This window comes from Mustela nivalis (assembly GCF_964662115.1).
Source record: "Mustela nivalis genome assembly, chromosome: 6".
Lineage (NCBI taxonomy): Eukaryota > Metazoa > Chordata > Mammalia > Carnivora > Mustelidae > Mustela > Mustela nivalis.
The window spans coordinates 113,581,329-113,598,396 of record NC_139025.1 but is presented as its reverse complement, the minus strand read 5'-3'; the positions used below and the strand labels follow the sequence as shown (position 1 = coordinate 113,598,396).

General features: G+C 55.3%; 1 protein-coding gene across 16 annotated transcripts in view; it reads right to left on the bottom strand.

Moving 5' to 3' along the window:
- The window catches only part of TLE3 (TLE family member 3, transcriptional corepressor), a 48,544-nt gene extending 37,383 nt beyond the window's left edge, over positions 1-11,161 (bottom strand). For 11 of the 16 annotated variants that reach the window (XM_082736550.1, XM_082736554.1, XM_082736541.1 and 8 more), the window contains exons 1-4: positions 8,375-9,463; positions 7,709-7,809; positions 7,130-7,193; positions 6,015-6,059 (exon numbers count right to left, since the gene is read on the bottom strand). In XM_082736550.1, the coding sequence (XP_082592676.1) occupies positions 6,015-6,059; positions 7,130-7,193; positions 7,709-7,809; positions 8,375-8,398 (234 nt within the window). In that variant the 5' untranslated portion in view covers positions 8,399-9,463. Of the gene's footprint in view, positions 1-6,014; positions 6,060-7,129; positions 7,194-7,708; positions 7,810-8,374; positions 9,973-10,818 lie in introns of those variants that run through there. The other 5 variants (XM_082736548.1, XM_082736547.1, XM_082736545.1 and 2 more) reach the window with 5 other exon arrangements.
- Positions 11,162-17,068: the final 5,907 nt, after the last annotated feature.

Below are 17,068 nucleotides of genomic sequence, written 5' to 3'. Positions count from 1 at the left end.
TTACAGAATTACCCACACGAGGGAAGGAGGCAATGCCACTTTGGGGAAGAAAGGTCAAAGCGGCAGGCGGGGGTGGAGAAGCAGGGCCCAGAGGCCTCCGCCAGCCCCAGGCGTCTGCCCCCCACCGCCTCCACCGCCTCCACCGCCTCCCCCCCTCCTAGTTAGCCCTAGGCAGATGGACATGGGCCAGCCCTGCAGAGCCATATGGGGACAGAGGGAGCCGCTGAGGCGGGAGTGTGAGAGCAGAGAGGCCTGGGAGATCACTTTGCTGCAAAATGTCACCACCTCACCTCACTCCCCAAGTGGAGCCCCACGCCCACCGCCATTCCCAACTTGTGGACTGTGCTTCCGCTGGCCTTTCCAAGAGCTGCTGTCACCAAGAGAGACAGAGAGAGAGAGAGAGAGAGAGAGAGAAGCCGAGAAGCCTCCTCCTCCTCCTAACTCCTGCCCCCCTTTAAGGCTCAGGTAACAGCCCTTCGGTCTAGTCTTCCTGGACCCGAGCTGACTCCCCTTTCCGGGGATGAATAAGCAGTTCTGTCCCGATCCTGTCCTGGGTGCTCCTCGCTCCTGTCCTGGGTGCTCCTCGGGGAGACTGGGCCATATTAGTAGCACTTCCCTCACTGTGCTCCATGACTTCCTGAGATGCCGACTCCCCAGGCGAGGGGATGGTGTCTTATTCGGCTGTGTAACGGGCCCCAGCCCACACCCGGCACATCCCAGCCCCTAATAACTGCTCTGGCAGGCATCCAACCCCCTCATTTTCCTGATGAAGAAGCTGGATGCTGAGCTGTAGGAGGAAGCCTGCAGAGCTGGGGGGCCAACCCGCAATTAAAACCCTCACTTCCTCCCGCTGGGGCTCAGGGAATCTGGAATCCCACCCTCTGAAAAGCTGAGGAATTCGGAGTAAAGGAAAACCAACGTGTTTCCTGAGCACCTATTTCGTGCTAAGTGCGCGTAACAGACCCCAGCCCAGGAGTTTCCTCCATGGCTACAGAAACAAGATGATGAAGTGTGAGAAAGGCAGCCAGAGTGTGCCACAGCAGAGGGGGAAACCCCACTGAGATTTGGCCTTGACCACCTTCTCGCCCCACGTGTCCCAGTATATTGTACAAACAGATTTGGATTAAAAACACTTCCCTGTGCAGGAGGGAAAAGGGAATTCATTCCTTGACCAGCACACTCCTAGGATAAAATGGAAATGAAGGGCCTTCCACACAGACCAGGCCCTTCCTATACTAAGTGGAGGAGGAAGAATCCAAAGAGAGAAAGAAGAGCTCTGTGCCCTGCGGGGGCCACTGGCCTAGAAGAGTTCACTGAAGGAATCTTATTAAGAAGCCAGGTTTCTAACCCAGGCTCAGTGTCCTTGAGTAAGGGGGGAGCCATCCATGTGCCCATCTCCTGGGCCATCCCAGTGATCAAAAGAATGATAAGGGAAAGAGCCAGAGAACCACACCAACCCTGCTCAGACAGCTCATTCGGAGGTGAAGACCAGAGGTCCAGAGAAGACTGGGGTAGAAGGCAGTCTGGGGCCTGGAGCTCAGCAGACCCCAAAGCCGACCAAGGCAGGCCCCCAGGGCAGTGAGAGAACCTGTGGGACTCTAGAAGACTGTCCTGGGCGACAGTGACCAGCCGGGAAAGGTTAGGTGGAAACCAGGGCCTAGGAGCGGTGCCTGGATGCCAAAAGAAAACACTAGTCCAGATCTCTTCTTAGCTCAATCCCGATGCCACAGAGACTGGCACTCCTGGGTGTGGACTCTGTAACCTCGCCACCTGCTGGTTCCCTCTGGCCACCAGCACCTGCTAAAGTGATGGTCACAGAACATCAACTAGTACCTGGAGACCTTCCAGCCAAGGCCCTAATTACTGGGGGGATGGAGTGGGGAGGGGACGGAAATTTGCCATCTCCTTCTTCAGCCCCATGTTCGTGGTTTTCTGTATCCTCGGGTAAAAAGTTCACAGGTTGTACCACTTTACCTCGCCAGCGAACCTTCCCTCTGGGGCTGCTAGTTATGCATTGGGTTTATTATTACGCACATCAAGTCATTGGCTGTGCAAACAGTGGGCAATTCAGAAGAGGACTATGGGAAAAAGTGTTCAGCTGATAAGGTTATACAACCTGAAATGGGGTACTTTGTACTTTCATATACCCAGCTTTGAGCCTTTTGAGATTATAAGGCAGAGAGAAGCAGGAATACTCAGCCACAGAGGGCAATGGCTTAGTAAATATGTTTCACTTCTCAAGTCCTGCTAAACAGAGACCCAGGGAACGGGACAGAAGGCTGCAGAAGCAGCCCCAGCACTAACTCGGGACTGGGTGACTGAGTCAAGCTCAGCTCCCCTCCCGTGCCTCAGTTTCCTCATCTGTAACATGGAAGGTTTGGATGAGAAGCCAAAGGGCTCTCCCAGTTCTGGGATGCCAAAGGAAACTGGGAGGAAGGGTTCCTCCTCCAGGCTTACAGAAGAAAGGGGACTGTTAAGTATCGGCATGGAGCTGCCCCAGAGTTCCAAATGCCTCAAGTCCTCTTCTGAAACCTCAGTGCTGAGTGGGGGAGATAAAGACAGCCTGACCCAGCTTCTCCGGCCTCAAACCCAGCGCCCAACAGGTGCTCTGGGGCGCTCCTTTCTAAGCGGGCTTTGGGAATGGTGGCCTCAGCAGGAACAGGAGGGGAGCCAATGAGCTCGACAGCCACCATCGCCTCCCTGGCCTCGTTGTATCACCCTTGACATTCTGCCTGGAAGCAGGAGCTTGGAGAAGGTGGGTGACTCCCTCGAAGCCTGAGGCCTGGCCCTGGCCCGTGATTCTGTAATCTTTGCTCTACCATACTCAAGGAGATAGGCAGAGGAGTAGGAGGAAAATCCATTTATTACTTCTCTGGGATCTGACAGCTTGGAGAAAGAGCAAGGAGGAGACAGAGAAACAGCCAGGAAAGGAGCTAGCCCCAGTGAGTTTTACCTCTCGGCTGGATACACTTTGTCAGCTGCCCTCCGTCAATAATTGCGGCCCAGCTGGAGGAACCTGAGGTTCCCGACTAATAGGCATTTTTTTCTTTTTCTTTTTTTCTTTTAAGATTTTATCTATTTGAGAGGGGAGAAGGTCAGAGGGAGAAGCCAACTCCTCGTGGAGCTAGGCGCCAGATGCGGGACTCAATCCTGGGACTCCGGCATCATGACCTGAGCCAAAGGCAGTCAGTCGCTTAATCAACTGAGCCACCCAGGCGTCCCAATAGGCATTTCCCATAGAGACAGCAAAGGAGAGCTTTAAAAAAAAAAGTGTGTGTGTGTGTGTGTGTGTGTGTGTGTGTGCTGGCGGTTGGTGGAAAGAGGGGGTGTGGCGCTGCGGGCGAGCAGGCTGAGGACCCCCCCCAGTTCCCAAGATGCTGGCTCTAGACCTTACCTATTACATAAAGGTACACCCAGTCCCCGCCCCCACTGCTGAGCTTAAAGATGAAGAATCCGGTGTGTTTGTTCCAGGCAGATGTAATCACACGAACAGTCAAGTCTAGAGGGCAGGACACTGCATGAATAATTCAAGCACTCCAGTCACTTGATTGTGTGTGCAGATAAAACACCAGTCAACCGCTAAACAGGTCAGCTGATAAACTTGTTTGCTCAGGCCTAACCACCATCCGCCAAATGCACCCAAGACCCACACTACAATTAGTGGCTGGGCTTTCTTCTGCAGAACCCTCACAAGCCTAGGGAGTGGCCGGCCTCATTAGGTCAGGGCTGCCTTTCTCAGCCCCAGTTTCTTCACCTCTTGCCTCTTTGCTCCTCCACAGTCACAGGGCGATTACACCCAACGCAAGACTGTGCCCTAAACCCTGCGAAGGCCTTGCCGCTCAGAGCACACTTGTCCATGCTCGGAAGCCAAATGGAACGAGCTGGAAGGCAAAGGGGAGCAGGGAGTGGGGTCAAAGTGCTCAGTGGGGCAATCCAGAGGTGTGGCCTGGAGTCTCAGCTCTGCCCCACTGGCCTCCCTGAAGCCTCAGTTTCCTGGCCTCTACACAGGGCACAAGGAATCCCATCTGTCTGCCTCTAGCAGCTGGGAGGACTGTGAGACTATGTTGCCAAACCTCAGGCATTCTCCCCCTAAGAGCTCAGTCTGGGGAATCGCCAGAGGTCCCAGACGCACACAGCTGCTCTTGGGGCGAACCCCACCACCGAAGGCCTTCTGACGGCTAACTCTTCCAGAGTTCAGAGTCTCCCCAGGACTCCGGGAACACCTTTGCTCCACCGGCCAAGGTGGATTCTTTGTGCCAAAGAACCATCCACTCACAGACTAGGGAACACCACCCATGCAGACCTCAACATGCAACAACGTATTACACCTTAATTACGAAGCTCTTAGAATAACTGCTGCTATAAATTTTAAACCTGGGTGCAATTACCCTCTTTAAACACACCCAAGATACTAAGCACTGAGGGGGAAAAGAGTGGGGGTGGAGAAAGGGAGGAGGTGGCACCTTGCCTGATACCCCAAGATCCTTGAACTCCTGAGAACCCAGGGCTGCTGCAGGCATTCGGACTGGACGAGTCAGATCCCGCTGGTCCCACCTAAAATTTGTGGATAGAACCTGTCTCCAGTTCATTCTTCTGAAGAGAAATATCCTTACGTACCAAGCCGTGTCTGCTTATGATTTTCCATGGCTCAAGAAGTAAGACCCTGGTAGCCTTCCTGCGCCTTCCTAAGGAGCTCATAATCCCTCAGGAAGCCACAGACTGGCTTCCTACCTTGCTCCAAAAACTCGGGCCCCTTTCTGGCTGCCCTCTACCCAACACTGGGGCTCCTCCAGTACCAAAAGGAAACCACAGATTCAAAAAGCTTTATAGGAAGCCGCTAGAGCAGGTGGCAATCTACAAGCATTCCTGGGTCACCTGCCCTTCTCACCTGCCTGGGTCCCTGTGCACCCCCCGAAGAAAGAACAAAATTTAGACCTTGTAAATGACTGTTCGTTTGAAGCAGAAAATCCATTCAAGTCACGGTCACAAAAGGCTAGAATGAGTCAACAGCCTTCTGAGATTTCAAGAACACCAATTGTTAAAAAGAACAACCGGCCTGGGCCATTTATTTGTGCCAAGTCACTTCTAATCTCTGGCCAAGCCAAATTACAGGCAGCCTCTCCTTGGAACACAAATACACAAACAGGCCTCTCCCACAGCCCAGCCTAGCGCCTGGGACTAGTTACTGATATGCACCGGAGATAAAGGCTGTTTGTATTTGCTAGGTTTGAGGTATACTGTTATTAGAAGAGTGACAATTCGAGGTAGTTTACATATCCATCAAACAGCAGCACACTAGCGAAACTGGTTTGACTTCAGGATTTCAAAGCTGAGCTCAACTACCAGCCATCTCAACAGCCCCCACGAGGCTGCCCCAGGGCAAGTTACTTCACCTCTCCGCTTCAGCTTCCTTCTCGGTAAAATGGGAACCCAGCTGCCTTCAAATGAAGATGGAGAGGAGAAAGCGGCCTTGGAACTGCAAGGTTCCAAGGCATTTTAGCCGTAGTTCATCCTGGATTCCTATTTCTCAGCATTTAGTGGCTTGTGCCCTTAAATTCTGACAGCTCAGCCTGGCTTTTGAGACTCCTGAAGTTAATCTTATCAAGGTAGAACATCAAATTTTCCGCACATAAACACACACAGACATACCCCTCCTGTGTTTCCCCTCAAGAATTTTACATTAAAACATTTCAAAGCAGCCAGCAATCCCCACTCTGGGCTTCAGGAGTTTGTAAAGCAGATCCTGAAGGTACAACTTTCCTTTTGCTCCTTTATCGTCCACCAAGATCCAAAACCGGGACTAATTTCACAAGCTTGATTGCTAAAAACCTCAAAATGTCCAAGAAATCAGCGACGCCTCAGACCCTGCATTTTGGAGACTGGATCTGTTCACTCTTCAAGGGGAAGTAGGAGGAACAGAAGGACTAGGCTCATTTTCAAACAGGAGGGGCTATCAGAAACCCATGGCTTATATGTTTTTAACCATCAGATTTTTTAGAAAGAAAAGCACTTACCTGCTTGTGCATTTCAATGTTCAGGCCGTAGGACATCTCGTAGTACTAAAAGTGAAAAGAATCACCGTTAACAGGCAACACACTGATCTGCTCACTTTCCAAACTCAGCTTTTGGGGCAGGTTTCTGGCCAAGTCATACTTTTATGATACGTCTGCTAAAGGGGTTCAGCCCAAACCCGAATCAAGCTACAGAGATGGGTTTAAGAGCTGACAGTGGGCGAGTGTTGTTCTCTCCTCTACAGGACATTATACATGCAGTAGTGTGAAGAGCAGAGCCCAACCCCTCCCACAAGCATCCCATGTGCCATATATCCTGTTTATACAAGGTTCGGGTTCAACAGGGAATCGTGTGTACACTGGGACCCTCTTGTCCTCTGAGAGTTATTTAGCAATGTGTCGAAGGCCTCTTATGTGAAAAGCAGTGCAGGGAGGCCGCTTAAGTGCCTTCCATGTTCTCTCACAAACGGAAGATTGAAACTCACTGAAACAGACACTGGGAAACGGGTGAGAATCAATCTCCTGCCCCAAGGCTGACCAGATTCTCCAGTTGGGGTATCCCTGAGGAGGGAGGGGAATGGAGGCAAAGGGCTTTCAAAGGCTCCTCCAGGCTCACAAAACCCAGGGGGAGGCAAGGGGGAGGCAGAGAGAGCTTCTGTCCCACTCTGGCCAGATCCCAGGGCTGCAAAGCAGCAAAGTTTCCAAACACTCCCAGGAGGTCTCTAAGAGAGAGATTCCTCCAACCCAACGTGGGCTGATCCAATGCTATCTCACTAGCCAAGACAGGGCAAGCAGCCCTCTGGGAAACCTTGAAAACACAAATGAAAGGGGCATAGAGGTAGCGTCCAAGCGCCCCGCCTGGAGTGGGGTTTCTCTTTCTGCCCCTCCTCTCACCCACCCTCCTGCAAGTGGCCCGGGCTAAGGCGGGGTGGGGGTGGGGGGGGGTAGTGGAGGGGGAAAGCAGAAGTGGAGGGTCGGGGTACACTGCGGCTGACACCGGCTCCCAGAGTTACCCTGCGGCTGGCTGGCCGGCCGCCGCGTGCTGGGGACCCCGCTGCAGGGTCCCCGGACCCCCGCCCTCGGCCTGCCCCCGCCCCAGGCCCGCGGCCGCCTCTCACCATCACGTAATGGCGCTGCATCTCCGTCTTCTCGTTCGCCAGCTTGTCGTACTCCACTTTGAGGCTGCGAGGGCAGGAGGAGCCTGCTCAGGCCTGGAGCCCGCGCAGCCTCCTCCGAGGCTCCAGCGCCAGGGCCTCCACGAGCCACTTTGCTACTTCCTGACGCCCCGGGGGTACCCCGATCATCCCGCAGCCTCGGGGCGGAGGGGGCTCTGCTCCCCGCCGCCGGGAGGGGAGTGAAACAACTTGAAACTTCCCGCGGCCGAGCGCTTGGACTTCTCCAGGCCGCGGGGGACGGGGGCGGGGGGCCCGGCTCGCGACCCCCGGAACCTGGAATGAGCCCCCCGCGACACCGATCCTCACCTCGCGCGGGCCCAGCGGGCGGCCGGGAAAGCCGGGAGGCTGCGGGCAGCAAAGGGTTAAGGCGCCGCGCTCTCGCAAAGGGGAAACAAAAGGCGGAGGCCCGGGCTGCCCCGCCGCCCCGGGTCGGGAGCCCCCACCGTCCCCGCTGGGGGTGGCAGGAGCCGTGGCGGGGACGCCCCTCCCCGCCGGCCCCGGGGAGGCCCCCACCCGCCTTACCTGTGATATTGAGCTTGCAGGAACTGGAATTCGTCTTTGATCCTGTCACAAGACTCAGCCACCGTGAATTTAAATCCCGGCTGCCCGGGCTGATGGGGAGCCTGGAGTCCGCGAGGACAAGACAGGGGAGGGGGCGGGGGAGTCAGATGGGGCTCCGGGCTGCCTCTGCCCCTCGGCGGCTTCTGCCGGTTCCCCCCGCCCAACCCAGAGGCCACCCTCACAGCCCAGAACGTTCCTAGCAAGTTTCTCAGCTGCCCGTCGAGGCGGGGGGAGGGGGAGGCGGCGGTGGACGCCCCATATCCCTCCCCATTGGCGGCCGGGGCTTGCATCCCCTGCACGAACGGGCTCCCATTCCCAAGTAAGACAGGGACTGGGAGACAGCTGGGTGAGTTGGGAGAGGGGGCGGGGGGGCAGCGTGAAAACAAACAGTGCCGCTGGAACACGGGCAGCCCCCCGCGCCACTCGGGCGGAATTAACCTCCTCTCTCAACGGCGCCCCCCCATCCCTATCCCCTTTGTGTGAGCGCGCGCGCGCGCGCACACACACACACACACACACACACACACCCCATAAAGGTAGCAACAAGCAAAATGGAGGTGCCAGATAAACTGCCTCGTTTACCCTGCCATGATAGATGCTTAAATAAACCGAGTTGCAATTACTCACCGGATGTCTGCCTTGCGGATACATGGCAGGGAGGGGTCGTGATTCCGAGAGCGTAGAAGCGCCGAGAGCTCGGGCCGGGGAGGTACGGGGGAGGGGGGAGCCAAGCCCCAGCGGGGGGCGGCCGGGAAACCTAGAGCTCGCCCCCGGCCCCCCCAGCCCGCTCTCGCAGCGAAATCCCAGAGTCGGGCGCTCGCCCCAAGTCGAGACAAAGAGCTGCGGAGCAGGCGGCAAAGTCGTCGGCGGGCGCCGAGGCCGGGCGGCGGGCGCGGGCTTTGTGCGCCTAGGGCTCGGCGGGCTGCGGCCGGCCGCCTTCCCCCAGCTGCGTGGAGCGCTTCAGAGCCGGGCGCTGTGCGGACATCGTCGTCTCCACGGTGGCTCCGGCGCGGGGTCTCGAGGCCGGGGTCCCCTCCTGGGGCGACTGAGGGCCCCCTCCGGGATCACTCAGCGCCTCGCGCCGCGAGGGGGGCGCGCCGAGGCTGCCCCAGCATCCGGGGCGCGCGGGTCCGATCCCAGAGGCGGCGCTCGTGGAGAAGAGGAAGGAGGCAAGCACCGATGTGGTGGCTGGGGGCCGCAGGAGCGCCGGAGGGTGAGGGCGGGAGCCCGGCGCGGGCGCTTCGACGCCCCCCCTCGGAGAGGAGAGCCTGCTGTTCCGTCTGCTACTGCCGCCGCCGCCGCCGCAAGCCCTTCCCAGGGCCGAGGAGGAAACTCCAGGCTCAGTAGGTGCAAATCAGCCGCCCTGGCATCCTAACTCCAGCGGGCACAGGAAGCCTCCGCAAATGGTTCCTCACTGTTCCCAGCTCCAGCGCCGCGTCCTCGGCGAGGAGCGCTCGGCGCCGCCACCGCAGCCGCCTCGGAGCGCACAGGCAGGAGAGCGCAGCCGGAGACCCGGGAGCTCTGCGGCTTCCTTCCTTCCCCTCGGCCTGGCTGTCCTCTCCGCGCCCCGACAAACCCCCCAAACACACACTACCAAACACACACACACACACACACCCAAAAAAGTGCCCCGGACCTGCGGATACCACACACAGACAGGCGAGGGGGACGAGCACGAGGTCTGAACTGCCGCGAGAGCAGTTCCAAATAGGGACTGAAAAGTAACAAAATAATGTGGCAGCTTCGCCCTGCGCTGGCCAATGGGAGTGCGGGGCCCCCACGTGGGGCTACCGGACTCGGCCTGCGACTGGGCGCCGCCGGGCGCGACGTCACAATGCCCTCTTGTGTCTAAAACTATGCATGAAAAGTAGCAATCAGGCCCTACCCGCTGGTGACTTTCGCATGGGAGTGAAAAACAGCGCTCCTCAGATCAGGAATTAACCGAAAGACATATAATAAATAGATATATATTATAGTCCCGGGCTGCTAGACTCCCCCCACCCGCTTTTCTCTTTCTTCCCCTCCCCCCACAATCTACTAGCAAATAATTATTTGGCGGGAGGGGTAAAGAAAGGAAACAGAGGAATAACAACAAAAGAAAAAAAGACAAGCTGTACGGTCCTCAAAACCTGTGGCTGGTAGTAATGTATCAGTTTATTCTGCAGTGGCGGCGAACGATTCCTCCCTCGAATCTCATTAGGTCTGCAAAGCAGCCCAATTAGATACTATAAAACAAACAGAATCACTTTGTCACTTTAACGTTTTCACTTCGCAAGATTTAAGACTGATAAAATGGTGGGTCGCAAAGTTGCCTCCCACCTTAAAAAAATTCGATGGGAACTGAGGGTGCCCCTTTCTTTACCCCTTCTCCTGCCCCCCCACGCCCCCCCCCACGGGCCCCCAGCTTTTCTTCTTTGTTCATTCCTCCTTCTTTTCAGAAAGCCAAATAAACGGCGTCTTTGATGTGCTGCGGCTGCCTGCGAGAAGTCCGAGGAACTCTTGCTCCGGCGGCCAGCGCAGATGGAAGGGCCGGCTGCCGGCGGACAACCCGCCCAGATTGCGCTTTCCCCACTCGGGGCTCCTTCTCGCGGCTCCTCACCGCGCACACAAGCCCGGGGTGCGGCGGAGGCGATGGGGAGGCGGCCCTGCCCTGCACGGGCCCGGGAGCTCCCCATTCCCACCCGGTTTAGCCGGCCTGCTCGCTGCAGTGTCACAGCGTCGGCGGAAGCCTCCGGAGGGGCGCGCGTGCCGGCCCGTGGGTGTCTCGGCCGCCAGCCTCGACGCCCCGGGAGGCGCAGACGTTCGCCCGCCCCCGTGCGCTCCTCTCGTACCCCCACCGCCGCTCCCCCGGGACTCCCCGCGGGGTCGCACAGGCCACTCAGACTGCGGGGACCAGTTTGCCCGCAAACCGGTAGCCTCGATCTGCCGCTCGGGGTTACGTCAGGGAAGACGGGCCAAGGGGGTGGAGGGAAGCGGCCCTGCCCCGGACCCCCTCGGGCACCGCCAGGTGGACCGGCCCCGGTGGGGGGAATCCGGGTCCCTCCCCGGCATCTCCATGAGAGCGCACGTACCCCGGGGCCGGTGGCGGGCGCGAGCGAGCCGGCCGCGCGCCCCCGGATCTATATTTTCCCCTCATTAGGATCTGGAGTTCGCTCTTGCATCTTAATGAGGAGCTGAGAGCGAGCGGGCTCTCGGAGGCCGGTGCGCAGGGAGTTACACGTGAGCGCCCGCCTCGGAGTTGAACCTCCAGCGCCCGCTCCGGCCGCCAGCCCTGAACCGCGCTCCTCTCTTCATTTATTTATTTTCCTAAATAAAAACATAAATCGTTGCGGCGCGCACCGAAGGGGGTGGGTAGGGAGAAGCCCAGCTCGACAGATGCGAGCATCTGGCCGCAGCATTCATTAGACACAAAATGGCTCCTCTTTGGAGCTTCCTTTTCCCCTCCCCCTTCTCTGCCCTCCCCTTTACGTCACGGGTGGGCGCACCCGCTTCCTACCCGCCCCGCCCCTTTCTCGCTCCTGCCCCCCACGTGGGAGCCGTCGACCCCGCCCCCGAGCAAGACCCGGAAAACCAATCAGAGACCTCCGAGGGGGCTCCTTGTTCCTGATTGGTGGAACTTCCGGGAGCTGTCAGTCCGCGGCCAGAGCTGTCAGTCAAAACCACGAGGGGTGGGGGAGCGCTGACAAATGCCGAGGCTTCTGAGCCTCCCGCTTGCAAATAGTGCTTGGAATGGCTGCTTAATTAGCTTTGAATGGCTTTTCCTTCCAGCTCAAACAATCTGTCACTACCATGTGGTATAAAGGAGCCATGCATAAAAAAGTAAGCAGAGGCTAAATATCAATTTGATTTTGTGTATCAAAGGAATATTTTATTTTTCTCCCTAGTAATGAAACGTATCAATTTAAATAATAAAAGGTAAAAAACACACACACACACCAAAAAAGAAAAAAAAAGGGAAGAAAAAAAAAAGGAAAAAGAAAGGGGGAAAAAAAAAAAAACCCTAAACTCCACGGTTCTCTGACTCCTGCGCACGCCCGAAACAGGTAATTTCTACAGCCCACGTTTAGGAGAAAACCTGAAGATTTCTCCCTCCCCTCCCATCCCCGCCCCAAACTTGCGTTGTGTTTTGTTGTTGTCCAGAAGTCTAGAAAGGAGAGATGGGGGAGGGGTGGCCTGTAAAGGGAAAGGTGGGGGCAGGGAGGGGGCAAACTTTAAAGAGAGCCCTTTGAAGCTGCTAATCAAAGTGGAGGGTATTTTAAGACCCCGTAAACTGGGGATCCCACAGCAGGTCTCGATTTGGGAGCCAAGAGGAGGGGGAGTAGCGGGTGTGCGTCTCGCCTGGATTTATTAAACACAATGCCTTCAAGATGCGCCTCGTCCGGCCTCCCTTTCTCGATCTGATTCCGGACTGACTCCGACGGCGCCCGCCCGCAGTCGGCAGACTAGTCCCAGCCCCCAGGTCAGGTCTACTCGGATTGCGGACAGAAGAGCCAGCAGCTCTGTCCCTGGCGTGGGCACGGCTCTTGCCCCGACGTCCGCAATCTCCGAGAACCCAGGAGCCTGGACACTCCCACAGGGAGGACTCCCGTCCAGTTCACCTGTGAGCCCCAGCGCCCGCGCGGGACGCAGCACGTTGGAGGAGTGCGCGGATGCATAGACGGACCTGGTTTTGCAGAGCGCCGCCTCCTGTAGGGCGCAGCAGGAGGGCCCGCCGAGAAGTCAAGAATGGTTAGGGCCCTAGAGCGCTTACTATGCACCAGGCAGGCCGCTGTTAGCCAAGCGAGAACTCTCTCTGTCCTCACCTCAAGCCCTTGGAAAGCTGCCCGGCTGGTAACCCCATTTAACAGAATATAAAAGAGAGGCAGAGAAAGCTCCCAATTTGCCCCAAGCTGGGCAGAAGTGTTAAGATTAGAATCCGGGGCAGCCAGCTCAAGAACCAACCTCAGCCCCTCCTTTGCCTGCGGGAGGAGGATCTGTGCAAGCATTTGCTGAAGGAAAGGCATTGATTCTTTCCTATTCATTCACTCTTTCATTCATTAGCAGCCTTTTCCGAGGGTCAAGCTGTAGGGTCACAGGCCCCTCTCGCCCGCCTCCGGAATCCTATTCGATGCACACCCAACATCACTCCCTGCTCTCCCGAGTCCAGAACAGGAAGAGGGGCCGGAGGTAAGTAACCAGGCCAGCACCCCCTTAGGCTTGCCACCACTCTAACCCGCGCGACACCCTACAAATTAAAAAAGAACAAGGAGAAATATACATTTCTTTTATGCTCGAGAAAGAGAAAAGAAAATAAAAAATCATGTATACAACACCATGTCCAAAGCGCTTGACAATTATTTTTAAAGAAGGAGGGGAGTGGAGAGAAAGAGTTCAAACGTCTCTGTCTCCAGTTCTAATTGGAAACGTTTCAACTGTTTATGTTACAAGAAGTGTCAGGGTCATTTGCTACCGGAGAGCTGACTTTTCATTGGCTGCTTAATTGAGTACCTCGGAGTCCACCCCACGTGGGAGAGGAATTCCTGGCACATTTAAAAAAAAAAAAAAAAAAGTCACCCGGGTGAGACAGAAAGCCCGGCCTGGATTTCCTAAACCGAGTTTCCCCAGCCCCTCATTTGGGGTGCAGGGTGGTTGATGGGCAGCTGTTTGCCAGCTCCAAGAGCTGCTGCTCTGGTTCTTTCAAAATAATTGCCAAACACTTCAGAGAGAGAGTTTTAATATATGTTTTCTCCCTTTCTCAGAAATTAAAGGGTCTGGCTCAGGTCAGCCACCAGGCTATGGTTCCGTGTTTGAGGAACCAATCCCAGTGCTTCAGGTGGAGTTTTGAAGCTCTCCCTGTCTTCCCTTCTTCTGCCTCAAGTGACTTTGATTTTTTTTTTTTTTTTTTTTTTAAACCTCTCCTTTGGACTGCCCAGAGGGAAGAGAAATCTTCATCCCTCTCCCTTTGGTTGATTCTGTAAGGCTACTCTCAGGATTGGCCTTTAGGCTCCATTGCTAAGGCAATCCTGCCACACACCCCACCCCCACTAGTCATTCTAGGCCTTACTCTGCAAGCAAGCACCTGGCCATAGAGCAAGAGGAAAGAGAATTTTTATTTATTTAACAAACTCTTACATAGTGCTTACTCTGCCAGACACTGTTCTAAGCACTTGACAAATATTAACACACTTAATCCTTTCACAGTGAATGGAGTGGGTGCTATCAGGGTCACTCCTGTCTTACAGGGGACCAATTGACGCACTGTGGTAAAATGACTTGCCTAAGGTCACTCTGCAGGCTGCTAGACTTGAACCCAGGCAATTCTGCTCCAAGGTCTTCACCACTAGGAGAGCTTGGCTTCCCCTGGGAATGCAGATCAGGCTTCAGGACACAGCACAGGAAACTGGAGGGCCGCAGGAAGTCCCAAAGGGAGCCCCTAGAGAGCATATCAGGGAGCCACTTCTTCTTTTTTTTTTTTTTTAATATTTTATCTATTTATTTGACAGAGAGAGATCACAAGTAGGCAGAGAGGCAGGCAGAGAGAGAGAGAGAGGAAAGCAGGCTCCCTGCTGAGCAGAGAGCCCCATGCGGGACTCGATCCCAGGACCCTGGGATCACGACCTGAGCCAAAGGCAGCGGCTTAACCCACTGAGCCACCCAGGCGCCCCAGGGAGCCACTTCTTATCAGGGAAGGGGACCAAGCTCTGAGAGGTGGGGTTGGGGGGGGCTTCCCAGGGTCTCCCAACCCCTCTTCTAATTCTCTGGCTGGCCCCAGTTATGTGACTATTTAATCTTGCTAAGCCTCCATTTCCTCATCTGTAAAGTGGAGATTACAATCCTGTCTACTGCCGAGGATTGTTCTGAGGCTTGGTGGAGATCATGCACGTGATGTACTTAGTCCAGAACCTGGCATGTGAAGCAATCAATCACAGTCAGCTATGGTGGCCACGATGGTGATGCAGAACCAGGGGTGATTCAAGTTCTTGTGCATTTTCTGGGTGTCTGCAGAGACAGGAAGATCTAGTGTCAGGGCTCCTAGGGGGAATAAACCAGGCAGTAACCACACTCAAGTGGGAACACCTAGTTCCCTTCCCCTGACATCTGTGGGTGGTCCCCTCCCTCTCTGGAATTCCCATTCTTTATCTAGGCCCTGGGGTGACCTTGGAGACCCCTACTGCCCAAGGACCCCTGAGGGGTATGTCTGTGAAGTAAGGACAGGGAGAGCAATTCAAAGCCACACCTTGGGTGGTGGTGGGGGTGTGATTGGGGGGAATCCAGGCAGAGAGGTCTTATTGCAACAGCAGTGGAGTTTTTAACTTTCTGAGAAGACAAGCCTCAGAGAAAAGTACCTGCATATCAACGTGCAGTCTCGTTCTGTGGTTCTCAGAGGACTTTCAGGAAGGGTGGACCTTGAACTCAGTCCAGAAGGATGGACAGAAGTTCCAGTGAGTGGAAAGGGCCAATATGAACCTTCCTTGGATCCTTTCTGTTTTGCCACCTGACAAGGTGTCTTTGTTCTCCAAGGAAGGGAGCTAAGAGCTTGCTTCCGGAAGACCTCCTCCCTAGTTCCTACTTCCATCTCAGGCTCCAGTGGCAACTGAAGGCTCCCACTTGTGTCAGGAGGCCTGAGGATCTGCAAAACCTGAAACTCCTGGGGTCTCAGTTTCCACTTCTATAAAATGGGAACGGAATAGTGGCATCTGATTGCTCACCTGGTGAGAATGGGCAGAAAACCTACTTTACGCAAGACCCCTTTGGAGGTACCAAAATTTAAGGGAAGCCCTCGCCTTTGGAGTGTAGCAAGGCCAGACAGCTCCTACTTACTTCAAGGCTGGGTACAGGTCCTAAGAGCTATAAAGAGTCTATGGAGGGAAAGAGGATTGGGTAGAAGGATGGAGGAGACAATCGGGGAAGTTACCTGTAGAGCGTGGCCTGTAACATGTCTAAGTGGAGGAAAAGAGGAGAGTTCCAGATAGGGGCAAAGGTGCTCAGCCAGGACACGTGACAGAATGCAGGGGATGGTTTGGTTGGCTTGGTGGCCCAGCTGGCACAGGAGGCCACCACCTCGCTCCAGAAAGCCAAGGAAGCCAGGCAATGATTTATGATAAGCCCCCCATGCCCACCTGGGGCTTTGTCAGGGGGCAGGTGTGCAGAGTAGGCATGGAATGTATTCGCTCACCTGTCGCTGAAAGAGGCATCCTCCAAGCCACCATCCAAAGCCAGGCTGGACTGCATCCGGCGGCTCCCAGGGTGCACTGTGCTGACCCCTATTGACTAACTGCTCGGGGTTTCCAGCCTCATGCTGGAACCGGGTAAATATTTATCGAAGTGATTGGGCGTCCTAATTAAGAGATTTGTGCTGTTTCTTTCTTTTCTTTTTAAGGATTCAAAGCTGAGGCTTAGGAGATTAAGAAATATTTTGCTGGTACTAATGTGTTCGACTTCACAAGGGTGAGGTCCACGCTGCGGGAATTATCCGGGCCCGTGGAGGGGAGTTCTCGGGGGTCAGCCAGGATGATGAAGGCAGGACTTTCGCCCGAGCACACCGAGCATACTGGGTCTTTGCTGGTGGGGGTGGGGAGAGGAGAGAAGGGTTTTGCCTGACAGCTTTGATGCTCATTTCCAAATCTCCTCTCAGTTTATGTCTTTCAGCGGATGAATTTATAAATGTGTATTGGTCACATACAGGCAGTATTATGAAGGGTCTCTTTTTTCCAGTGTGTTCAACTTATACCAGTGGTTCTCAGCTGAGAGGAGTTTTGCTTCCAAGGGGACGGTCATTGGACACTGTCTGGAAACACTTTTGGCTGTCCCCACTCAGGGTCAGGGGACTCCTGGTGCCTAGCGGGTACAGTCCAGGGACTCTCTCAAACATCCTAGAGTGTACACAGCAGCTCCCAGAGCAGAGAATTCTCTGGTCCCCAATGTCCCCAGTGCTGGGGTTGAGGATGGCAGACAACACTGTCTTTGAATCTGAAGAACTACGGTGGCTCCCTACCTCCCCATTTGCAGCCTAGCAAACCTAAGATACAAGAAGGAAAATCTCCCGTGTGCAGGAAGGGAGGGAGGGGCTGTGGAGCTCAGCCCCTCTCTCTCCAACCCTTTTATCAGGGTGGTCTGGCCCTTTTCTTCTTTTTTCTCTGTTCTCAGTGGCCCAGAAATGACATATGTTTTGGCTTCTTTGGGAGTGCCCTTTCTGGAAAGGGGATTCTGCCAGAGGGAGACTGAGGCAATCAAAGAAGTGTGGGTAGTGGGAGGGAAGAGGGGGCTGGGAGAAGGGGAAATTGGAGACTCTAGAGGTCCAGGCTGCAGGTAGACCCTGGAATTCTGGGAACATGGAAAGAC